Source organism: Nomascus leucogenys, chromosome 5 (genome assembly GCF_006542625.1).
Source record: "Nomascus leucogenys isolate Asia chromosome 5, Asia_NLE_v1, whole genome shotgun sequence".
Classification (NCBI taxonomy): Eukaryota; Metazoa; Chordata; class Mammalia; order Primates; family Hylobatidae; genus Nomascus; species Nomascus leucogenys.
The window spans coordinates 24,762,565-24,788,331 of NC_044385.1; the positions used below are offsets into that span (position 1 = coordinate 24,762,565).

A 25,767-nucleotide genomic window follows, 5' to 3' on the forward strand; every position below is an offset into this window, starting at 1 on the left:
TAGCAGCACTAGAGTGGGGCTTCATGTTTAGATGGGTTGGGGGAGTGGGGAAGGGACACCTCCCACTGCTTTCAAAGGGAGCCCACAGAAGGGACACTGCTCAGAAACCACCTCGGCAGGGAGAGGCGGGGAAGAGGAGGAAGGAGGAGAAAACGGGGTGGAGTGGGGGGAGGAAGAGAGGGAGGACCTTGGGCAGAGCAGGGAAGCCAACCTGAGCAAACACAGCAGCCAGAGTGTTCCCAAGGCCAAAATGCTGAGAACGTCCACTCCTAATCTGTGTGGTGGTCTGCATTGCCGGGCCCCCTGGCTCTCTTCTGGCATTCTCTGCCTCTGCCTCATATTCTTGTTGGGCCAGGTGGACTTGCTGCAGGGACACCCCCAGTGCCTGGATTACGGGCCCCCTTTCCAGCCCCTTCTGCACCTTGAGTTTTGCTCTGACTATGAGTCCTTTGGCTGCTGTGACCAGCACAAGGACCGCCGCATCGCTGCCCGGTACTGGGACATCATGGAATATTTTGATCTGAAGAGACATGAGCTGTGTGGAGATTACATTAAAGACATCCTTTGCCAGGTAGTGAAAAGTGCCTTCCAGCCCCAGGGGTTCGGGTGCTGGGCTGCATGGTGTGGGTCCTGAGCAGAGGGTGCTTTGGGAGCCCAGCCCTTTAGAAGTTCGTGTGCCGGGTGCCTCATCTTGGAACTGCCAGCTTTGGACACGCACACTAACACGAGTGTGTGCTGAATTTGGTCTCCATGTGTTCCCCAAAGCTCTCCCTGTGGGATTCTGCTGGCCCTGATTCTTCTCCAGGCTCCAGGCTCCAGGAGAATGAGAGGGACACTCTTCCTGGACCTCTCAGAGCAGCCATTATTTGCCACACTCCCTTGGCGGTGCATGGCAAATAATTATTTGCATCCTCTGCGGTGCTCAGAGAGCTAGGCACTTATACTCGTGGAATTTACTGAGTGCGTTAAGGGAGGGAGTGGTGGCATCTGCTGGGGTCCAGTCCTTTCTCATCTGGGTGATTTTTGCCAGGCAATCTCTGGCCTCACCATGGCGGCGGCAGGGGTTGGGGACTGTCTCCAGAGTTTTGTCTGCCCAACCCTCCAGAGCTGGAAGAGAGAGATGCAAGCTGCTGAGTAGCAGTGACTCACAGAGTTTCTGCTTCTCCTGGTTGCCCAACAGCCAAAATCCACATTCCTGGGAGGCATCATTTTGGTTGAGCTCAGCCTGAAAACAAGATGGGTGTAGGCTGCACACACAGACTTTGTAGGAAGAGGGTGTTTGGGGGCTAATGGGGAGAGGTCAGCATTGGAAAGCTGATAAAAGAGGTTGCCTAGGGAGGACCCCTCTAATGATGTTGGGGAGGAAAGGCAGGAAGTCCAGGCAGCCTTTTGAACTGAGACCCCCTGGGCTTGTCAGCACAATGACTTGGCTATCCACAGGCATCTCTTCATGACTCCTGGTGCCACTGTTCCTGAACTTGCAGACCACTGTAACTCCCACATAGGGTGTGGAGTGGTTAACCGAGCTTCCCAGAGTCCAGGAGAGAATTACAGCTGAGCCTGGCCCAGAAAGTCAGCCACCTGGGTGGCACTGCCTGGGGCTGTACTCTTGGACACCACTCCTCAGTTGTTTCCTGGAGAATTAACTCTAGGATACCCATTAGGGTAGAAGCTGAGCTTTTACAAGCAGCACTGAGAATGTTTATTTCTGAGATCTCCCCCGGTAAAAATTTATACCTCTGACCCTTCCCTCTTGCATGAGGTTTCAGAAAGTCAAAGTCAGCAGCTCTGTTGTTTTAGGGATTTGAGGAATAAGAACAATTTGGGCCAAACAGTCCTACACGTTTTTATTTGTTCACATTTATAAGGTCCTCTTTCTTCCCCAACATATGTAGTGTGTACCCAGCAATGATTCTGCAGGCAGTTGTTATGATCCTCATTTTACTGATGAGGGCTCAAGAGTTTAGATGACTTACCCAAGGTAAAACAATCCTGGGGCACAAAGCTGGATGCTCAGGCTCCAAGTTTTGTGCCTTTCGATCACATCGTGCTAAAGTATAGTAACAGCAGTACTGGCTTGTTTACTTAACGGTTTTCTGAGCTCCCCAAACTATATGCTCCATTGGAAGAGAGACTTCGTGTATTTCGCTCACTGCTGCATCCCAATCAATGTAGAGAACAGTGCCTGGCACGTAAGAGAGACTCAACAGGAGAGTCACATAAGACTATTTTTTTTTTTTTTTGAGACAGAGTCTTACTCTGTCACCCAGGATGGAGTGCAGTGGCACGGTATTGGCTGACTACAACCTCTGCCTCCTGGGTTCAAGTGATTCTCCTGCCTCAGCCTCCTGAGTACCTGGGACTACAGGCGCATGACACCATGCCTGGGTTTTTTTTTTTTTTTTTTTTTTTTGTATTTTTAGTAGTGACAGGGTTTCACCATGTTGGCCAGGCTAGTCTTGAACTCCTGACCTCAGATGATCTGCCCCCCTCATCCTCTCAAAGTACTGGGATTACAGGCGTGAGCTACTGCGCCTGGCTAGAGACTTTATGGGCTTTGATTTTCTTCCCTTTAAAATAGGGAAGTATCTGTTTAGTTACTGAGCTAATTGAGTAGAAGCAAATTTGCAAACTCTAAATGGCTGCATGAGAGTGTGCCATAGTGATGGTTCTCTTTCCACAGCCCCCTTCTATTCTCAAGTATTGGATCCTTAATTCAGCCTCCCCTCTCCCTTTTTCCCAGTCTCCGAGAGTGGACAGAATGAGCAAGGGGACACTTAAGAGTGGGTCATGTTTCTTCTTGATAGCTGCTGTGATAACTGTCTTAAAAGGAAACAGACACCCCGAGGGGAGCCTGTGAATCTCTGAGCTCCTTCTTCCCCTCTGCCCGATGACCAAAAGCTAACTCTGCAATGTACAATCAGAGGAAATAAGAGAAAACAGGGAACTCACATATACATGAAAAATGCTGCTGGTCCTTTTGCGAAGCGATGGCAGCACAGAGGTGAATGAGATGGTTCTGCGCAGGCTCGCTGGCTCAGGAGAGTCCTTAGTGATCAGAAGGGGGCTTCTGGGCCAATGGGTGAACTTTGCTCTGATGCACGGCTCCAAATGACACCCTTTGAATTGGACTTTCTTACCTTCCTAATCTCAGTTGCCTCTGTCTTTCATCACTACTGGGAGTCGCTCGTCTGCTCACAATATTCTATTTTCCTCCTAAAAAATGTTATAGTCCAGGGAGGTCCAGGTAGCAGATACTCCTTTGAGCAAATAGTCCTCATATGTTTGTGTAAGGAGCAGGCATATTGCCCTATAGCCACAATTCAAATGTGTATAGGTTCCAGCATGGTACTTTGCATATATTAAACACTGAAATTTTTAAAATAAATAATTGAAGAAATTGCTAGACACCTAATCTCTGAGAGTGATACATCCAATGTCAATTCTGATAATTTTATTTTTCAATGTAAAATATTCCAAAAATATGGAAAAGCACAGAAAAATTAAATAATTAGCACTGTATCTCCAACAACCAGATTTGAACAAATGTAAAATTTTTGCCAAATTGTTTCAGACTTGTATAAAGAAATAAAATCTTGGTAGATATAGCATCCATAAGAAAATGAGGCTGGGCCAACATGGTGGCTCATGCCTATAATCCCAGCACTTTGGGAGATCAAAGAGGCAGGAGAATCACTTAAGCCTAGGAGTTTGGAATCAGCCTGGGCAACATGATGAGGCCGTTTCTATGAAAAATAAAATAAAATGAAAATTAAAAATAAAAAGAAAGAGATCTAGAAATTTAGTAATATCTTTTTGAAAAAACATTCATGCATCATTTAATTTAAATGTCAAAAACTAAGCTGAAGTGTTAGAGATAGTATAGTGAATATGAGAGATTTTCCCTGCTTTCTGACTTCCAGGAGCATTAACTGGGTAGAAAATCACAGAGAAGAGTTTTAGCAGCAGTTGGTAACAAAAACTCCAAAATCCTGATTTTTTTCTGCCTAGCACCATTTTTTTCTTCCTGCTTGCTCAAAACTTGAGACAAGTGCCAGTGTGGCAGGTCTGATGCTGAGCTGAGCTCCGCGTTCTTTTTTAGGAGTGCTCGCCCTACGCAGCCCACCTCTACGACGCCGAAAACACCCAGACGCCTCTCCGGAATCTCCCGGGCCTCTGCTCTGATTACTGCTCTGCCTTCCATTCTAACTGTCACTCCGCCATTTCCCTGCTGACCAATGACCGCGCCCTCCAGGAGTCTCGTGGAAGGGACGGTGCCCGCTTCTGCCACCTCCTGGACCTTCCTGACAAGGACTATTGCTTCCCTAATGTCCTGAGGAACGACTATCTCAACCGCCACCTGGGCATGGTGGCCCAAGATCCTCAGGGCTGCCTGCAGCTCTGCCTGAGCGAGGTGGCCAACGGGCTGAGGAACCCTGTCTCCATGGTCCATGCTGGGGACGGCACCCATCGCTTCTTCGTTGCCGAACAGGTGGGAGTGGTGTGGGTCTATCTCCCTGATGGGAGTCGCCTAGAGCAACCCTTCCTGGACCTCAAGAACATCGTGTTGACCACCCCATGGATCGGGGATGAGAGAGGCTTCTTGGGGTTGGCTTTTCACCCCAAATTCAGCCACAATCGCAAGTTCTATATTTATTATTCGTGCCTGGACAAGAAGAAGGTGGAAAAGATCCGGATTAGTGAGATGAAGGTTTCTCGGGCTGATCCTAACAAAGCTGACCTGAAATCAGAGAGGTGAGAGGTACTCATGAGAGCCTGCAGCTGTACTGTGTTCCGAAATAATGCCAACCAGGTCCGTGAGATAATAGAGGGGAACTTCACTGGTTTTAGAGCACTATTCGAACTGTTGAGAAAGGAGTCACTGTGGATTGAGGACGGCCCAAGTTAGACTCTTGAGTTAAGGCTGTTTAATGGGATGTAGCCATCACCTTACAGTTACCCTAAATAAAAGACATACTTTCCTGTCTTTACAAAGGGTAAGGACCAGCAGCCATAGGGGTCTGAGAAAGGATTATAGATAATATCAACATATGAAACATAATAGTAGCCTCTCATTATTATGTGCCATTAGATCCCAGGCCCTTTACTTTGAATGTGGGATTTCTCATTCTCACTGGAAGCCGTGGCACAAGGCCATCAAGCTATGGATGCATGGCCAGGTGAAGACTCAGTTTTAACTGACTCCAAGCTCATGCTCTTTCCACCCTACCACTCTGCCTTTTTTTTTTCCTTCTTCTCCTTTCTCTCTTGCCTCTTTTCCCATGGTAGACAGGTTGGAGGATTGCAAAGAGCATAAAGAACTGATAGATTAACCCCTCTTAAGTTACTCGAAAGAAGGGATGGAGCATTCTGGTAGGGCCGAGAGTAAGGGCAAGCCCTAGAAAAGGATGGTTGTTACCCTGGCTGGGTCCACAGCTCGTCAAATCATGGTAGGAAAGAAAAATGAGGCTGGGCATGGTGGCTCATGCCTGTAATCCCAACACTTTGGGAAGCTGAGGCAGGCAGATCACTTGAGGTCAGGAGTTCAAGACCAGCCTGGCCAACATGGAAAAACCCTGTCTCTACCAAAAATTAGCCAGGCACGGTGGCACATGTCTGTAGTCCCAGCTACTCAGGAAGCCGAGGCAGGAGAATCGCATGAACCTGGGAGGCAGAGGTTGCTGTGAGCCAGGATCACGCCACTGCCTGCCAACCTGGGTGACAGAGCAAGACTCCATCTCAAAAAAAAAAATAAAATAAATAAAATAAATAAATAAATAAAAGCCAGGTGTGGTGGTAATCCCAGCTGCTTGGGAGGCTCTCAGCCGAGGCAGGAGAATTACTTGAACCTGGAGGTGGAGGTTGCAGTGAGATGAGATTGAGATTGCACCACTGCGCTCCAGCTTGGATGCAGAGTGAGACTCTGTCTAAAAAAAAAGAAAAAGAAAAATGAGCCATGAAAGAGTTATACCAGGAAACAAGGGGCATCTCAGAGCCCCAGAGCTACCTGCTTTGTGATCCTTAAAAACTCAGAAGCAGGTCTTGGCTGGCTTGGCAAATCTCGGTGGCCTGGACCAATCATTTCTGGGTATCTCAAGAGGATGCAGCTTCAGCTTGTGTCAAATCCTAATGTGTGGTTTCTTTTTTCTCTTCCAGGGTCATCTTGGAGATCGAAGAACCAGCCTCAAACCATAATGGCGGACAACTTCTTTTTGGCCTGGATGGCTATATGTACATATTCACTGGGGACGGGGGACAGGCTGGAGATCCCTTTGGCCTGTTTGGAAATGCTCAGAACAAGTAAGCTGGATGGAGGCTGGGCCCCTGTCCCTTCAGAGTGAGCCCCTGGTATGGTGTTTTTGCAGGGATGGCATCAAACTCAAATCACATACTGCAAGATGTAGTCCACTCCACTGAGGCAATGGGAGGAACGTTTGGTTTTCTGTTCCATAAATTTCAGACATAGTATATTTTGGTAGTTAATATCATTGATGCCCAATATAACTGTCAGAGTGTTATGTAAAGGAGAATTCAGGATTTTAAATATATATATATATTAGCAGGTCATTATTCACCACACTAATCATCTAATTCAATTCAACTCAATAATATTATTGAACACCATGTTTCAGGTGCTGTGCTAGGCCCTGGAGACACATGAGAAGTTAACTACTGAGAGCCAATGTGTATTGGGTGCTTGCAGCTTGTCAGGCACTGGTCTAAGTACTTTACATTTGAGAAGGTAATTTTAGCAACCTTCAAGGACAAGAATTGATATCTAATATCTATTTTGTTAATTGATATATCACCAGTGCTTAGGACAGTACCTGGCACAAGGGAGCCTTTCCATAATTACACACAGAATGAATGAATCCTATGAAGTATACATATAATATCCATTTTACAGCCAAGAAAATGGAGGCACAGAGGTCGTACAATGAGTAAGTGGAAAAAACAGAATCCCAACCCACACAATACGGTGCCAGAGCCCAGTGATGCTGTGTTGCCTAGATAAAGGTCATGTGGTCCTTCTGCCCTTTGCACCCAGTAAGCGCTTGGCTTCTATTATTCCTAGTAATAAAAATATTGAGGTTAATAATAATACAAAGCTAACATTTGTCAAATACCTACTGTAATTCAAGAATCGCATTAAACGCTATATACACAGTAACTCATTTAACCCTTACCTCACAACCACACCGCAAGGTAAATAATATTTATCTTGCTATATATTTTAAATAGAGATGGGGCCTCACTGTATTGCCTAGGCTGTTCTTGAACTCATGGCCTCAAGCTATCTGCCCACCTCAGCCTCCCAAAATGTGGGATTATAGGCATGAGCACTGCACCTGGCCAATATATTAAAAATAATAGCAGCCTCTGATCATCATGTGTCCATTAGATCCCAGACCCTTTACTTGAGTGTGAAATTTCTTATCCTCATAGGAAGCAGTGGTACAAGGCCATCAGTTACTCTCCTCTGACTTTCAAATGAGGAAAGTCAGCCCCAGAGACAACAGTCATTGGCAGAGCCTCTCAAAAGCTTCTATTCTGTTCTTTTAACTGACCACGTTGTTAAATAAAGAATAAACAATATAACTAGCTTCTTTAAAAACTTTGTCATATTAGACCAAATCAGAGAGAAGCTGTGCTCATCATTAAAATAAGAATTGAAGCTGCAACTTGCTCAGGGTCACATGGGCCAAGATCACATCAAACTTTTGCCTCGTAGTTCTCTTCGAGCCAAACATGGGGCAGTCTTAAATATCTTGTATAGATTTAAAAGAAAATCTTCAAGCTCATTCTTGCTGGTACAAAAAAAGAAGGAAAATAAGAAGTCAAATCTTCCCATGTGATCCTTAGCAGTCTCTTGGCATCAACTATGAGTTGGCCCTTCTGGGTGATCTCTTCCAGTCCTGTGGCTTTCCTTGCTTACTTGATTCTGTTTCTTGGCCTTCTTTCTTTCAGAAGTTCCCTGTTGGGAAAAGTTTTAAGGATCGATGTGAACAGGGCAGGCTCAGATGGCAAGCGGTACCGAGTCCCCTCGGACAATCCATTTGTTTCTGAGCCACGGGCCCACCCCGCCATCTATGCCTATGGGATCAGGAACATGTGGCGTTGTGCTGTGGACCGAGGGGACCCCGTCACGCGCCAGGGCCGAGGCCGGATATTCTGTGGGGACGTGGGCCAGAACAGGTTTGAAGAGATTGACCTCATTGTGAAAGGTGGAAACTATGGCTGGAGAGCAAAGGAAGGGTTTGCATGTTATGACAAAAAACTTTGTCACAATGCCTCTTTGGGTAAGTAAGAAGCTCTCTGGGTGATTTCTTTGATGAGTTAAGTGGGTTGGAGGTGGAGGTGGGGAATAAAACCTGAATGTCCTGCCCTGCAGGTCATTTAAATCACGCCTTGTTTGTGTCCTGTGGTGTAGTGCTTCTCCAAGCGGTCCTCCAGCCACTCACTGGCACCAGAGACATCCTGGCAGTGGCTATTTTTAAAAAGTGAATTCCTAGACTGCCCCAGACCTAATGAATTTGAATTTTGGGTGGATTGGAGGCATGAGATTGACCCATGACACTCACTCTCCTTCCTGTCTCCTGGACAGATGATGTTCTGCCAATCTATGCTTATGGCCATGCAGTGGGGAAGTCAGTCACTGGAGGTTATGTCTATCGTGGTTGTGAATCCCCAAATCTCAATGGCCTGTATATCTTTGGAGACTTCATGAGTGGGTAAGGAAGGACTGATGTCCCTTCTCCCTCTTTTTATTTTAACGTTTTTACTGAGGTGTAACTTACATATGGTGAAATATAATCATGTAAGAGCACAGGTTGTATGATGTTTTACAAATGTACGCACTCATATTACCACCGACCATATCAAGAGGCAGAACACTTTCATCACCCTAGAAGGCTCCTTCTTGTCTATTACCTCTCTCTCTCTCTCTCTCTCTCGTACCAGGGGCTCACTATAAAGGGACAGGGGCCCAGCTTCCATCCAGCTTACTTGTTCTGAGCATTTCCAAACATGCCAAAGGGATCAGATCTCCAGCCTGTCTCCCGTCCCCAGTGAATATGTACATATAGCCATCCAGGCCAAAAAGAAGTTGACACATACACACACACACACACACACACACACACACACACCCCAGCCAGAGATAAGCACTCCCACCACAGCTTAGTTTTGCTTCTGGAACTTCATGTATAAATGGAATAATTACAGTATGTACTCTTCTTTTTGTGCTTGGCTTCTTTAATTCGGTAATGTCTGTGGGATTCATCAATGTTGTTCCATGTATCAGTAATTTGTCTTTTTTATTGCTTTGTTAAATTCAATTGTATGAATACACCACAATTTATTCATCTATTCTCTGTGTTGCTGATGGGCATTTTGGCTATTCCCAGTTATGAAATATTATGAATAACATGGCTACTGTATTTTATAGTTTTCAGTGTAGAGATCTTGCATATTTACCTATCTCTTAGTGTTTGATGTTATAGTAAATGTTATTTTGTTAAATTCCAGTTTCTGATTGTTAATTGTTAGTATATAGATTTTTTTTATATTGAGCTTATATCTGGCAACCTTGCTGAACTCTTTGTTCATTCTGATTGCTTTTTTGTAGATTCTACTGGATTTTCTATGTGGAAGGTAATTTTATTAGAAGGTCTGTGAATACAGACACTTTTTACTTTCTTTCTTTTTTTTTTTTTTTTTTTTGAGACGGAGTCTCGCTCTGTCGTCCAGGCTGGAACGCAGTGGTGTGATCTCGGCTCACTGCAAGCTCTGCCTCCCGGGTTCACACCATTCTCCTGCCTCAGCCTCCCAAGTAGCTGGGACTACAGGCGCCTGCCACCATGCCGGCTAATTTTTTGTATTTACTTTCTTTTTTTTTTTGAATTGGAAGCCTGCTCTTATTTTTTAACTGGATTTTTGCTCTACCTTAATCACAGCACAGTGTTGAGTAGAAATAGGGGAAAGCATTCATTTTCACCATCATATTAGTGGATGTTACTGTGTGACATCACACCAGTATGATGACAGCTGTAGGTGATTTCTACACACCCTTTATCAGGCTGGGTACATTTTCTTTTATTTCTAGTCCTTTGAAAATTTGTATTAGATATAGATGTTGGGTTTTGTCAAATGCTTCTTTTCATCTTTTGATGAATCATGCGGGCTTTTAAAATTTTTAGTTTCTTAATATGGTGAACTTCATTGATTGATTTAAAAATTGCTAGAGCAGTCTTGCATTCTGAGGAAAATACCACTTGGTCATAATGCATTATCTTATTTATTTATTTATTTTTTGAAACAAGGTTTTGCTCTGTTATGCAGGCTGGACTGCAGTGGCACGATCATAGCTCAGTACAGCCTCGAACTCCTGGGCTCAAGTGATCCACCTACCTCAGCCTCCCAAGTAGCTTGTGGCACCCAGCTAATTAAAAAAAACTTTTTTTTTTGTAGAGATGGAGTCTTACTATGTTGCCTAGGCTGGTCTTGAACTCCTGGCTTCAAGCTATTCTCCCACCTTGGCCTCCCAAACTGCTAGGATTACAGGCATGACTCACTGCCCCAGCCCCATCCATTTTATATATAGATGGATTTGATTTGCTGACATGTTGTTTGAAATTTTAAAATCTACTTGCATGAAGGAATAGTGAACTATAGTTTTTCTTTCTTGTAATATATTTGTCAGACTTTGGAATCAGGGTAAACAGGCTTTATAGAATAAGTACTCCTGTTCAATTATCTGGAAGAGTTTGTGTAAAATAGGTATTATTTTTCCTTACGTGTTCTTCCTTCCAAGAAAAACCATCTGGGCCTGAAGTTTTCTATGTGAAAAGACTTTTAATTACAAATTTAATTTCTTTATTAGATTTAATTATTCAGCTTATCTATTTCTTTCTGAGTGAGCTTTGGTAGTCTGTACCTTTCAAGGAATTTTTCCAGTTTGTCTATGTTGTCAAATGTTTGGCATTCAGTTGTTCATAATATTCCTTTATTATTCTTTTAATATCTATAGAAACTATGGTGATGTCACCTGTCTTATTCTAGATACAGTTGGTAGTTGTGTCTTCTCTTTTTTTTTAATCAGTCTGGTTAGAGGTTTAGCCATTTTATTGATCTTCTGTAAGAACCAGCTTTTGTGTTCATTGATTTTTTTCCTGTTATTTTTATGTTTTTTTCTATTTCATTGATTTCTTCTCTTTTTTCTTCCTTCTGCTTGATTTGGGTTTAATTTTCTCTTCTATTTCCAGTTTCTCAAGATGGAAGCTGAGATTATTGATCTGAGACCTTTCATCTTTTCTAATATATGTGTTTAGTGCTATAAATATCCCCCCAAGTACTACTTTAGCAGTATCCTGTAAATGTTGATATATTGTGTTTTCATTGTTATTCAGTTAAAAATATTTTCTAATTTACCTTTTGATTTCTTTGTCCCATGAGTTATTTCAAAGTGTGCTATTTAGTTTTCAATTACCTGAAGATTTTCCAGAGGTCTTTCTGCTATTGATTTCTATTTTAGATTTACTGTGGTCCCAGAACATGTTGTATATGACTTGGGGGACTATCTTGGATTTTCTGGGTGGGTCCTAAATGAAATCACAAATGTGTTTAGAAGAGGAAGGTAGCGGGAAATTTGAAGATGGGAGAGATAGAAGGTGATGAGACAATGAAGGCAGAGGGAGAAAAGGTGACGTGATGTGGGGCCATGAGTCAAGGCATAGGGACGGCCTTCAGAAGCTGGAAAGAGTGAGGAAACCGATTCTCCTCCAGAGCGTCTGGAGGGAGCACAGTCCTGCCAACACCTTGATCTTGGCTTAGTGAAGACCATTTCAGAGTTTTGGCATCCAAAACTATAAAAGAATAAGTGTATGTTGTTTTAAGCCACAAAGTTGTGGTAATTTGTAGTTGAGGTGATTTGTTACAGTGGCAATAAGAATGTTATCGTTCCTAATGCTCTCAGTTCCTTTGGGTAGATGCATGTTTCTATCTGATATCATTTTTCTTCTGTCTGAAGAATTTCCTTTAACATTTCTTGTCAATGGGGTCTATAGTGATGAGTTGTTTTCACTTTTGGAGTCTTTATTTTACCTTCATTTTTGAAAGATATTTTCACTGGGTATAGAAGTCTATGTTAACATGTTTTTTTCTTTGATTCTTCAGAGGCTGCCCCACTATTTTCTGGCTTGCACCATTCCAATGAGAAATATGCTGCCAGACTTCTGTTTGTTCCTTCATATGTAATATATCATTTTTTTTCCTATGGCTGCTTTTTAAGATTTTATCATTAGTTTTGTGCAATTTCATTAAAATATGCCTTAGTTTGGTTTTCTTCATATTTCTTGTGCTTAGAGTTTGTTGCAGTTATTGGATCTGTGAATTTATAGCTTTCAAGAAATATGGAATATTTTGGCCATTATATCTTCAAATATGTTTTCTTCTGTCCCCACTCCTTCTCTCCTTTTATTCAGAAGCTCTAATTACATGTATATTGGGCTGCTTAAAGTTGTTCCATAGTTCGTTGATGATCTATTTATGTTAAAAAATGTTCTCTGTGTTTTATTTTGGGTAGTTCCATTGCTATGTTTTTAGATCATGAATTGTTTCTTTTGTAATGTCTAGCCAGCCATTCATCCCATTGAGTGTGTGTGTGTGTGTGTGTGTAATCTCAATGTATTTTTCACCTCTAGAAACTTGATTTGGGTCTGTTCTGTATCTCTCATATCTCTCTATAATTTTTTTTTATTTTTTATTTTTTTAGAGACAGAGTCTTGCTCTGTCACCCAGGCTGGAGTGCAGTGGTGTGATCTCGGCTCACCACAAGCTCCGCCTCCCGGGTTCACGCCCTTCTCCTGCCTCAGCCTCCTGAGTAGCTGGGACTACAGGCGTCCGCCACCACGCCCAGCTAATTTTTGTATTTTTAGTAGAGACGGGGTTTAGAATCATTGTTTAAATGTTCTTGTCTGCTAATTTTAACATCTTCATCAGTTCTGTGCCACTTTCGATGGACAGATTTTACTCTTTATTATGGGTTGTATTCTCCTCCTTCTTTGCTTGCCTTGTAATTTTTGATTGGATGCCAGAAATATTAATTTAACTTAGTAGGTGCTGGATATTTTTGTATTCCTATAAATGATTTTGATTTTGCTTGGAGACATAAGTTACTTGGAAGTAGTATGATTCTTTCAGGTCTTCCTATTAATATTTGCTAAACAGAACCAAGGTAGTGTTTTTTCTAGTGCTTTCTATTCCTCGCTACTGAATTCTACCTATACCCCGTGATACTTATGCTATTCCTGATCTCAAGTAAATGCCAAGTACTTTTTCTTCTAATTCTTTCCTTTGTTTTGAAATATTTTCTCCCATGTATCTGCTGTTGAGTATACTGATGATTACTTCAGGGGAACCTTTTGCAGCTCTCTGGCATTCATTCTCTGTGCAATTCTCTTCTCTCCAGTATCTGTCCTGCAATCTCTTACTGCATTGGTCTTCCTGGACTCTCAGCAATGTCTTTTCAGCTCAAGGAGCCTGCTGGGCTTTGCCTGTATTTTCCCTCCCTGTGCCGGAAACTCTCAAGGTAGTATGCTGGAACAATCATAGGGTTCGCCTTGTTTGTTTTGTCTCTCAGAGAACACACTCCTCCATTGCCTGATCTTCAGTATCTTTCAAGCCATTATTATTCTGTCTTGTGCAGGTTTTGGAATGTTTAAGATGGGAAAGTAAATCTGGTCCCTGTTAGAAAAGATGGTCTATTTTCATGCTGCAATTCTTAGTTACAGAGATGGGGTAAAGTTACTAATTGGTCAGGTCCTTTGTCATCACTTACTAGATCTTTGGGATTCCATTGTTCTTCATGTTTTTCTCCCTACAACCTCCACTCACCACCCTGCCCCCATACACACATCATTTGGTTAATATGCAGTGATTCTTTTTTCTTTTCTTTTCTTTTTTTCTTTTTTTTTGAGACAGAGTCTCACTCTGTCACCCAGGCTGGAGTGCAGTGGTGCAATCTCGGCTCACCGCAACGTCTGCCTCCTAGGTTTAAGCAATTCTCATGCCTCAGCCTCCCAAGCAGCTGGGACTACAGGCACACACCACCACGCCCAGCTAATTTTTGTATTTTCAGTAGAGACGGGGTTTTGCCATGTTGGTCAGGCTGGTCTCGAACTCCTGGCCTCAGGTGATCCACCCGCCTCAGCCTCCCAAAGTGTTGGGATCACAGGCATAAGCCACTGCACCCAGTCACAGGCAGTGATTCTTAATTGAGGTATACTTATCAAAATCCCCTGGGTCTGGGATCTCTGTTTCCATAAAACTTTCCAGGTGATTCTGATGAGCACCCAGGGTCTAACCAACTTCCTTTCCCTTTTCTTCTAAAAACCTGCTTTTAGTTCAGATAGATGATAGAGGGATAGGAAGCATCTTTCTGCTACTATATAAACATACAGCAATAATAATAAGTTAGTAGTTTTTTTTAACCCTTACTCTGTGCTACACACATTGGTGAGACCTTTATGTATATTATTTTGTTTAACCTTCAAAATTCTCACCTATGGTAAAATATGTTATCACTCCCCATTTTATGGATGAGGAATCTGAAGCTTAGAGATATTGGGCAACTACCCAAAGGTCACACAACTAATGAAAATAAGATCAGCCTTTTGTAGTGGTGCAGCCTACACAGCGCATCAAACATTTTTTTTTTTTTTTTTTTTTTTTGAGACAAAGTCTCGCTCTGTCACCCAGGCTGGAGTGTGCAGTGGCATGATCTTGGCTCACTGCAACCTCCATGTCCTGGGTTCAAGCATTTCTTGTGCCTCAGCCTCCCGAGTAACCGGGACTATAGGCATGCACCACCCTGCCTGGCTAATTTTTGTATTTTTAGTAGAGATGGGGGTTTCACCATGTTGGCCAGGCTGGTCGTGAACTCCTGACCTCAAGTGATCTGCCTGCCTTGGCCTCCAAAGTGCTGGGATTACAGGTGTGAACCACTGGGCCTGGTCCAAACTCCTTTTATAATAGAACATGAACTTCCACATCTAGGGCAAGAGGGTGATTGAAATATCTCTGAAGAAGCTTTTTGGTTGCTTGGAGGCAGGCTAGTTATTGATCTCTTAATGGAGGACTCAGTCCTAGTACTCAGGGATCCCTGATTCTAGGAGAAAAACTATTCTACAGAGTGGATATATGGATTCCTAAAACATAAGGTTTTATTTTTCATCTAGTCGACTTATGGCTTTGCAGGAAGATAGAAAAACCAAGAAATGGAAGAAGCAGGATCTTTGCCTGGGCAGCACCACGTTCTGTGCCTTCCCGGGGCTGATCAGCAGCCATAGCAAGTTCATCATCTCTTTTGCTGAAGATGAAGCAGGTAACAAATGTACAGAGTTGTCTGATGTCTGCTTACTGGAACTCGATAATCACAGGCTTCAACTGAACATTTGTTTTAAATAGAATTATCGCTTCTACTATGATCACTATCATTTAGTCATCTTTTATAATGTACTGGATACTATTCTAAGCACTTCACATTTTTCACCTTGTTTTGTAATCATAACACCCCCATGATATAATTATTTTTTATTTTTTTTGAGACAGAGTCTTGCTCTGTCACCCAGGATGGAGAGCAGTGGCGCCATCTCAGCTTACTGCAACCTCCACTTCCAGAGTCCAAGCAATTCTCCTGCCTCAGCCTCCCAAGTAGCTGGGACTACAGGCGCCCACCACCATGCCCAGCTAATGTTTGTATTTTTAGTAGAGATGGGGTTTTGCCATGTTGGCCAGGCTGGTCTCAAATTTCTGACCTCAGGTGATCTGCCCGCCTCAGTCTCCCAAAGTGCTGAGATTACAGGTGTGTGCCACTGCGCCCGGACCCATGATGTAATTATAATGCTCATTTCACCAATGAAGAAACAGACTGAATATGCCAACCTACTCCTTCCTGATTGAACCACACAACTCACTGTGAGGGGAAGATCTATTCTGAACCACAGTTTTAGAAATGTGGAAAGGGCTAACAGTGGGCCAGACTAAATGGGCAGTGGGTGTTTATGCTGCCGGTGCTGTCTGGGAAAGGGACCTCTGGTGATCATCTCACTGGTTGGGCCAGGTTCTTTCCTGACCTTGCCAAGAGTTTGTGAGAAAAGGAGGATTTTATTTATTTATTTATTTAGAAATCTGATTAAAAGGTAGACATCTAGGTAGGAGGTTGCTCAATAGACAGACTAGGCATGTGTTAAGGGCATCAGTGAAGCATGATGTGCACGTGTACACATGAGAGAGAGAGACACAGAGAGACTCAGCTCTAATACATTTCCAAACATTTTGTCATCAGAAAACCGATTTTTAACTTCAGCTTTACATAAGTTATGTTTCACTCTGAAAGATAAAGTTTTCAAATTTTAATTTTTTTTATGTGAGGACAGTGAACTTTTCAGTATTTGGCACGAGATATCATCATGTTTCGAGGCAGAGATAATAAGGTGATCCCTCAAGGTCCCTTCCACATCAAGATTCTCTATAGGTGGAAAAAAATAATAATTAAACAACAGAAAACCAAACAAATCAAAAACACAAAAAAAGAAAAAATTTAAAAAAAAGATTCTCTGTAGGTATAAACCAGAGTCTCAATGGATTCTGAAGTATTTGGTTTCTTTCCCCTCTGGGCCATGAGGTGGCTGCCTTGGGACCTTCACTTGAGTAGGATATAAAGAGACCCAGTCAGCTCCCGGACCCTTTCCTCTCAGCTAGCTGATGAACAGATAGTTTGAGATGAATGTTTTATAAGAGCAGAGGAAACTTCAAGAATTTTGGAAACTTCGAATATTTTACCAGGAAAAAGTCTGTGTGAGTTCTAAACTGGAAGTCCAAACATATGAAAAAGGAGAGAAACCACAGGCTGGCAGGATGATGGCCAGTGGAAAGTGAGTGACGTGAAAACTACAGGCGGTGGTGGAGTCTCTCCTCTGCTGGACACCCCCGTGTCTGGCACCACCCCAGAAACTGGAACCCCAGAAGCAGACCTGCCCAGGGATCCTGGGCTGCCATCTTCTGTGGCTTGTTCCTCTTCAGGAGGCCACAGAGACCCTGGCTTTGGTGGCTTGGTTTGTTGTGCTTGTAGACTTCTCACAGTAGGAAACAGACAGTATAAAAAACAAACAAACAAACAACAAACAGTCATGGTACATCTGGTAAACAAAACACAGTCCTTGGCTGAATTTTATGGGGTACACTTGCCAAAGTGTTCCCAAGCCTTTGCCCAAGGGCGGCCCTGAGGCTAATGAGGCTGTTCCTGAGGCAAATTATTTTTTTTCCAGAGTTGCCTGCTCTTGTGTTTTTGCATAAACTGATTCATGTTTTCTGCTCTTGCCATATTCTTTTCCTCTGAGAGGCGTTTTTAGATCTGAGCCTTATTTCATTATTTTATTATCAGTCCACTGGCTTTAGGTAAGTCACTTTTTACTTGGAACTTGAGCTCTGCCTCACCTATGGCTACAGTTCTCATCCTGGGTCCTGAGAGTTGATAGCTGGTATGAATTGCTGCTGAGCGAATGGCTGGTGTGGAGCTGCCCATTGCTGAGGTTTAATTGATGGGATTTCTGAAAGTTAGTCACTGAAGGGCATTCCGAAGAGGGCTGGTCAAATGAATTCTGTTTGCAGTAAATTTGTATAGCATGCATTTTTGTTTTACATGGCATATTATAGTTTTTTTGTTTTTCTCCCCTAAGACGTACATTAAAAATATCAGTTGGATGCTACAGATGAAATTCACTTCTAGCATTGTTTTCTCCTAAAAATACAATGGGAAGTCTATGGAATGTGGAAGACATGTAATTTACACAAACTGCAGTCCTGTATAGGCACGGTTTTCAATTTTCTTTTTAGACTGGGAAGGCCTTTGCATGGTTTCAAGGGGCCCCTGCCTGTGTACACGTGGACCTTTTGTGGACACAACATTTATCTGATGGTAGAATCACTCTGGATGGTGCCTGGGGTTCCCATTCAGACAAAGCAAACTGACTGTAAAGGATGGTGTGTCCTAGTTCATCAGATCTCTTACATGGGGAAGATTATAAATCTAGTTTGTCAGTACACAAATCATAGTTTGTTAGGCAGCTGCTACCCTGTGTAGGGGCTACACAAAGACCATGAGGCTCACACTTAGCAGAAGACAAACGCTGGTCTCTGTTCTCCACAAAAAGCGATTGTTTAGAGCTGTTGTGTGGTGGCTTACGCCTGTAATCCTACTGCTTTGGGAGGCTGAGCTGGGAGGATTGCTCGAGTGCAGGAGTTTGAGACCAACCTGAGCAACATAGGGAGACCCCGTCTCTACAAAAAGTTTAAAAAGTGATCCTGATGTGGTGGCATGCACTGTAGTCCCAGCTACTCAAAAGACTGAGGTGGAAGGTTTGCTTGAGCCCAGGAGGTTGAGGCTACAGTGAGCTGTGATTGTGCAGCTACACTCCAGTCAGCAACAGAGCAAGACCTTGTCTACAAAAACAAAAAACAAAAAACAACAACAACAACAAAAATTAGTTGTTTAAATAATTCAGAGCTGTATAAAGCTTTAGGTTTTTCAGAATTGCAACTTAATAGACATTTTCTTTCATAAAATTGAGAAAGAGTTGTGTAAGGCACATAACAGCAAGTGAATTTAATTCAGTGTAATTGCACAAACATTGGGTCAGAGAGATGAGAAAGTGATAATAACTACGATTATCAAACACGTTCTCTTTTTTTTGAGACAGTCTCGCTCTGTTGCCTACTGCACTGGGAGTGTAGTGATGTGGTCTTGGCTCACTGCAACCTCTGCCTCCCAGATTCAAGTGATTCTCATGTCTCAGCCTCCTGCATAGCTGGGATTACAGGCGTGTGCCACCACGCCTGGACAATTTTTGTATTTTTAGTAAAGAGGGGGTTTTGCCATGTTGGCCAGGCTTGTCTAGAACTCCTGACCTCAGGTGACCCACCTGCCTCAGCCTCCCAAAGTGCTGGGATTACAGGCATGAGCTACCGTGCCCGGCTTGGTTATCTAACACTTTCTAATTGAATACCCACAATCACTTGAGGCACTGTGATCCCCATTTTACAAATGAATAAATATCTCGAGGGCTATGCAGGTGAAGAGGTCTCCCAAGATAGCATGGAGAGGAACTGGTGTTATCAGAAATTAAACCAGACTTCTGGGACTCTCCACTGGGGCTCATGACCCCATAGCATAATGTCCCTCACAAATAACTAGAAAGCAAGGTGGAATGAGGTAGTTACTGTGACAAAAGAACATTTCCCAGAGTTCCAACTGGGAGAAATGGGAAGGAGCGGGGGGCTCTTTCTAGGAGTGTATTAGTCCGTTTTCACACTGCTGATAAAGACAAACCTGAGACTGGATAATTTATAAAGAAAAAGAGGCTTTGTGGACTCACAGTTCCACATGGCTGGGAAGGCTTCATAATCATGGTGGAAGGTGAAAGGCACATCTTACCTGGTGGCAGACAAAAGAGAAAATGAGAGCCAAGAGAAAGGGATTTCCTCTTATAAAACTATATAAAACCATCAGAGCTCATGAGACTTATTCACTACCAGAACAGTATGGGGGAAGCTGCCCCCGTGATTCAGTTATCTCCCATTGGGTCACTCCCACAACACATGGGAATTACGGGAGCTACAATTCAAGATGAGATTTGGGTGGGGACACAGCCAGACCATATCTGAGAGATACAGGAGAGAGTGGGTAGAGGTGATTTTTGTGGGGCATGGAAAAGACCGAGAGGAGAGGTGGAAAGTGGGAGGGTCACCAGGAAATAAGGAACTCAAGGACAGATTGAAAGAGGAAAATGGGAGTGAGGCTGAAGGGAAACAAAAGGACTAAAAAAGGGGCAAAATAAAGCGATTGACAGATGGTCCTCAGCCTGCAGACTGTATATATCCAAGTGTTCACAGAGGAAAGAGGTGGGGAAGGAAATGGAGATTCACTGAGGTGAAGTTTCTGAGAGCAAGGAGGTGATAAGGGAGAAACCTGTTTGGTTTGATAAACAAACATACATGTGAAATTACCTCTGCTAGGCCATACACTGAGCTAGTCTTTGGGGGGTTCAAAGATGGACTTTCTCCTCAAGGAGCTCACAGCCCAGCAAAGCTGATGCCAGTTAGGTTTCTGGGATTCCGTTCTTGGGGCTCACTGCATTTTAGGGCCATAACCTCTTTTTGACCATTTTCTGTGCATCCAACTCTGTGTTTCAGCCCTGCCTGATGTCCCATTATAGCCTGTCTATTTTTGTCGCCTTAGGGGAGCTGTATTTCCTGGCGACCTCTTACCCAAGTGCCTATGCACCACATGGATCTATTTACAAGTTTGTTGACCCCTCAAGGTGAGATTTGATGTCATTTTCTTCTCAGATGCATTTTTCTCATTTCTTATCTTGATGGCAGGCCATAAAAACAGTCCTCATTGTCCCGAAGCAAACTCAGGTTCTAGATGAAAAGCAGTTTGGACAAATAATGGCATAGGACAATGCGTCTATAGCAATTATGAAATACTTGGGAAATGGTCTCTTTGCAGTTGGACATGAAGACCTTGAGGCTTTCTAGTGTTAGTCTAGGTCTGTGGCTTTCTTTTTTTTTTTTTTTTTTTTTTTTGAGATGGAGTTTCACTCTTGTTGCCCAGGCTGGACTGCAATGGTGCCATCTTGGCTCACCACAACCTCCGCCTCCCAGGTTCAAGCGATATTCCTGCCTCAGCCTCCCCAGTAGCTGAGATTACAGACATGCACCACCATAGCTAGCTAATTTTGTATTTTTAGTAGAGATGGGGTTTCTCCATGTTGGTTAGGCTGGTCTTGAACTCCCAACCTCAGGTGATTCACCTGCCTCGGTCTCCCAAAGTGCTGGGATTACAGGCGTAAGCCACCATGCATGGCCTTTTTTTAAAAAAATATGTTTCTGGAAGTGTCTGTCTGAGGTCATCTAACAACAGTGTACACCTCGGAGCACCTGAGTAAGTACTGCTCCCCTGTCCCCTGAGCTTGGTGCAGATCTCCAGGTCTTTGGCAAATACGTTTAACTGGCAGGTTCCTCAGTAGCTTCACCTTTTCTGGAGTTTAGTGTTTATTCACTTGCTGGGCTCTATGCTGTTTCCTTCTGCTTCTTTGCCTATCTCTCTCAGAGGCCGACCAACCTCCACCAGCACAGGCAAAAGCCACAATACAACTTCCCGCTTGAGAGGTTGTTGGGTCTGGGTCGGGTTATCTGCCCTGGAGAGGGTGATGCAGTGTATCCATCCTGAGGAGTCTGCGCAGTACACTAGATTTTTTATTTTTATTTTTTATAGACACAGTCTCGCTCTGTTTCCCAGGCTGGACTGCAGTGACACGATCTCGGCTCACTGCAACCTTTGCCTCCTGGGTTCAAGCTATTCATGTGCCTCAGCCTCCCAAGTCGCTGGGATTACAGGCATGCACCACCACACCCAGCTAATTTTTGTATTTTCAGTAGAGACGGGGTTTTGCCATGTTGCCCAGGCTAGTCTCAAACTCCTGGGCTCAAACGATCCACCTGCCTCGACCTCCCAAAGTGCTGGGATTACAGGTGTGTGGCACCACACACCCTGCCCCAGTGCTCTAGATTTATCTAAAAATTCTTGCCAAAGCAAGAAAATCTCCCCCTGAATTAGCTTACAGATAGACCTGCAGAAGAAAATTTTCCCCTGAGGCTTATGTTACCCATATCTGGTTGGCATTCAGTAGACATGAGGCAAATAGGTCCAGCCACTGGTTAGGGCTGGGGGGCCAGCTCTAGTTCAGCTTGTATTTGGCCACAGGGCTCTCAGTTTGTGTGTTCTCGGAAGTTCCTGGAAGAGGCTCCGTCCCTGAGGCTGTGCCCGGGGTGATGTGTGGATGGTGGAGCGTGGATAGCCAAGGGGTGAATTTAATGCTGGGCTGTTTCCACTGCTGGGTCTGCTTCTGTGCACTTCTCCTGGCCTTAGGGGATGGAGCAGACTCAGGGTCTTTAAAGTGCTTCTGATGGTTGACGATGCCTTGTTGGGGAGTTCTCTTTCCATTAACAGCCTTCCTATGTGAATCCATTTTTCTTTCCTTTGGCAGTTTTCTGATTTAGTTGGCAGGTAATTTAACTCCCCACTTTCACAAGAGCAGCTGTGAGAAGCCACACAGAAAGTGCCCATAAAGCGTTTTCACACTGAAGACATCCTTACTCATTCATCTTTTTTTTAAGTTGACATTTATGGAGTTATTCCTATGTGCCAGGCACTGTGCTAAGTGCCATGCGTATGGGCTCTCATTTAATGCTGACAGAATTCCAACCAGGCAGGTTAACATCCTCACTCTATGGATAAAGAAACTGAAGGCTAGGTAAGTTAAATTACTTGCCCCAGGTACAGCTACTAAGAGGAGCCTGGAATAGGAACTCAGTTCTCTTTGTGGAGAGGTCATTTCAGCACTACTCCCTCCATTCAGTTATAACTATATCGAATCATATAGACTTTTTAAAGTTTCTATAGGTGGACCAGATTCTGCTCTGATTACTTATTCAGCTTGTCTTTGCACGAAATGCACCAATCCCAGCATTTTGAGGGCACCTGATTAATTTATGTATCCTTTTCTCCCTCCCATTTTTTCCTCCTACCCTTCCTTTAGGGGCAGCTAAATACGGTGGTTGAGAACATGGACTTGAGCCTGGGCTTGGAATCTTGGCTTTGCCACTGACTAACTCTGTGGCCTTGGGCCTGTTTCTTAGCCTGCGTGAGCCTCAGTTTCCCCTCTGTAAAATGAGTATAATCATAGTACTTACTTCACAGGGTTGTTAGGAAGACTCAATGAGTTAATATTTGCAAAGTATTTAGAATGGTGCCTAAGCACTACATAAGTGTTTATTAAATAAATACAATTACCTTTTTTTTTCCCCCACCTGGACTTGGGAGGATGGCAGTGAGAGACAGAGTTGGAGCAAGGCCAGAGGCAGAGAAGGCAATGGGGATGGGCTGGGAAGTTCCAGCTCTGCTCTCTACAGTGGAACTACTGTCTGTCCTCAAAGTCCCTTTTATTTCAGAAGATGCTCCCGGGACAAGCAGTTTAAGAATGTGTTAAGAATGTGTCTCTAGGCAGAGAAGCTGGCATTGCCTAAGGGCTGTGCCTTGAGTTCTTGAAGACATTTTCTTTAAAGGGAGTCACCAGCACCACCATCAGAAGCAGCAGCAGAATCATCCTCATCATCCTTCTCATCATCCTCATCTGTGAGCTCTTGTTATGTGCTGGGCACTGTTCCAAACAAGATGGGTAGTATTAGTTTTTGCATTTTATAGATGTGGAGACTGAGACTTAGCAAGGTTTTTTTGCCCCTGGTTACCAGGATGTGAACCCGTTTTGACTGCCACAATGCCCATACTCCTAACTCCCTCTCTGCACTGTCTCTCAAGGGCCTGAGGTGCCCTGTTCTGTCTGTGCCCTTTTACCTCTCCTTCTGAGCTCATAGCATATTTCCTATTAAATCTACCCCATTCCCATGGGTAAGTAAAGGCTGACCCCAATTCTTGCAAATATACGCCCTCTGGTGACCTTGATTTTCTGGTTGCATCTTCAGGGTCTTGCATCCTCACGCTTTCTGTTTGTGTTTTTAGGCGAGCACCCCCAGGCAAGTGCAAATACAAGCCAGTGCCGGTGAGAACCAAGAGTAAGCGGATCCCGTTCAGACCACTCACCAGTGAGTCCATCTTTGAGTCTTAGGCTCAGGCCTTGGTGTGGAGGCTAAGGCAGTGCCCTCGGCAAGCAGGCTATAATTCCCACGGTGGAGTCTTAGTTACCCCCTGAGGGAAACTAAGTCTATACCTCTCCTCTGCATAACAGAGGAGTTACGAGTGTGAGGATACCCATTTCTACTGTGACTGGTTTCCTCTAGTTATTCATTCATTCATTCATTCATTCGTTGATTCATTCATTTAATCTTTCATGTATTCATTCATTTGGCATCATTCATTTCATGCTTACTTTGTGGCAGGAACTATGCTAATCCTTAGGGATACAGCAATGAACACTTAAAGCCTATGATGTGTAGGAATTCAGAATTAAATAGGAGTGGGGATGGGAAGTGCAGGCAAATAAAGAAATAAATGTAGCACTAATGTTCTGGTATAGAAGGATGTTCAGGGCACTGAGAGGGCCCCTAGAATGAGGAATGTTTCCTTGGGGCAGGGTGGGGAGTGAGGAAAGACTTACAGAGGAAGGATACTATCTTAAGGAAACTGTTACAGAACCATGTATCGCTGGAGTGACCCTTCTAAAAAAGTCATATATTTAGACGAAGGCCAGTTAGGGAATTAAAAAGTATTAATAAAAAGAATTTATATTAAAGAACTCTAATGCAGTTATAGGTTTCTCTTATAGCTACTTTCTGGGACTTATATTTTTCACTAAATAAATACTGATTTCTCAGAGACAGTCTTGGACTTGCTAAAGGAGCAATCAGAGAAAGCTGCTAGAAAATCTTCCAGTGCAACCTTAGCTTCTGGCCCAGCCAAGGGTTTGTCTGAGAAAGGCTCCTCCAAGAAGCTGGCTTCTCCTACAAGCAGCAAGAATACATTGCAAGGGCCTGGTACAAAGAAGAAAGCCAGAGTGGGGCCCCAAATCCCCCAGGGCAAGAGGACGAAGAGCCTGAAAAGCCACAGTGGCAGGATGAGGCCACCAGCAGAGCAGAGGCGAGCTGGCAGAAGTCTCCCTTGACCTATTGGTCAAGGTGGCCGACAGGGTGATGTGAGAGAGGAGAGCCACCTCATCAGATGAAAGTCACTGCTGAATAAAGACCTTAGAAGTCTGGAAAGCCAGGGTAGAGGTGGGGCAGGGCAGTTTTCCTCTCCCTGGGAAATCTTGCTATCTACTGAATAAATAAATGCACCTTCTCTGTATGCTGTGCTTCTGTAGGAGACCATATCCCAGATTGCTGGTGCACCTGGGTTATGGTGAGCACTAGTCCATGACCCTGCTTGGAACACACTGGATGTCTCTGTTCTGTCTTGTAAATGCCTACAACCTGAGGTAATAAATCAACATTTGCTCAAACTGACACATGTCCTTTGATATCCTGGATGTTTGTTTGACATTAGGAAATCTAGCATGCTGTACAGCTCTTGCATAAGAACCATACTTCACCTTCCTGCCACACCCCAGGTCTAAGAAGAAGCCTGTGACAAGCTTACAAGGAAAGACCCTTTAAATGTGGTATTTCCTTTCCCCAGCCCAAAGCTCATGAAGTGAACAAGAGCAGGTTCAGTTCTGTACCTCCAGCACTTACTATTGTAATTGCCTGACAGGTTCTTCCTGTGTAGTGCACAGACAAAACCAATTCACTGAGACCACAGTATTGCAGTAGAGAAAGAGTTTAATTAACACAGAGCCTGCCAAGTAGAAGGATTGGAGTTATTACTCAAATCAGTCTCACAGAGAACTCAGAGGCTGGAGTTTTTATGGATAGTTTGGTGGGGGAGGGGCTGGGGAATGTGAACTGCTGATTGGTTGAGGATGAAATCATAGGGGTGTGAGGAACAGTCCTTGTGCACTGAGTCTGCCTCTGGATTGGGGCCACAGGACCTGTTGAGTGATGAATCACAAATCTGGATAGGGTTAGTTGGTTTCCAGAATACAACCATCTGAAAAACATCTCAAAAGACCAATCTTAGGTGCTACAATAGTGATGTTATCTATAGGAGCAATTGGAGAAGTCATAAATCTTGTGAACTCTGACCACATGACT

At 43.7% G+C, this 25,767-nt stretch overlaps 1 protein-coding gene across 1 annotated transcript; it reads left to right on the top strand.

Annotated features, from left to right (window-relative positions):
• Window positions 1-196: 196 nt before the first annotated feature.
• HHIPL2 (HHIP like 2) lies at window positions 197-25,079 on the top strand. Its single transcript, XM_003265071.4, has 9 exons — window positions 197-571; window positions 4,103-4,755; window positions 6,157-6,300; window positions 7,969-8,300; window positions 8,606-8,732; window positions 15,237-15,382; window positions 20,297-20,378; window positions 23,642-23,724; window positions 24,454-25,079. The coding sequence occupies exons 1-9, from the start codon at window positions 251-253 to the stop codon at window positions 24,738-24,740; spliced, it is 2,175 nt and encodes a 724-aa protein (XP_003265119.2). The 5' UTR covers window positions 197-250; the 3' UTR covers window positions 24,741-25,079.
• Window positions 25,080-25,767: the final 688 nt, after the last annotated feature.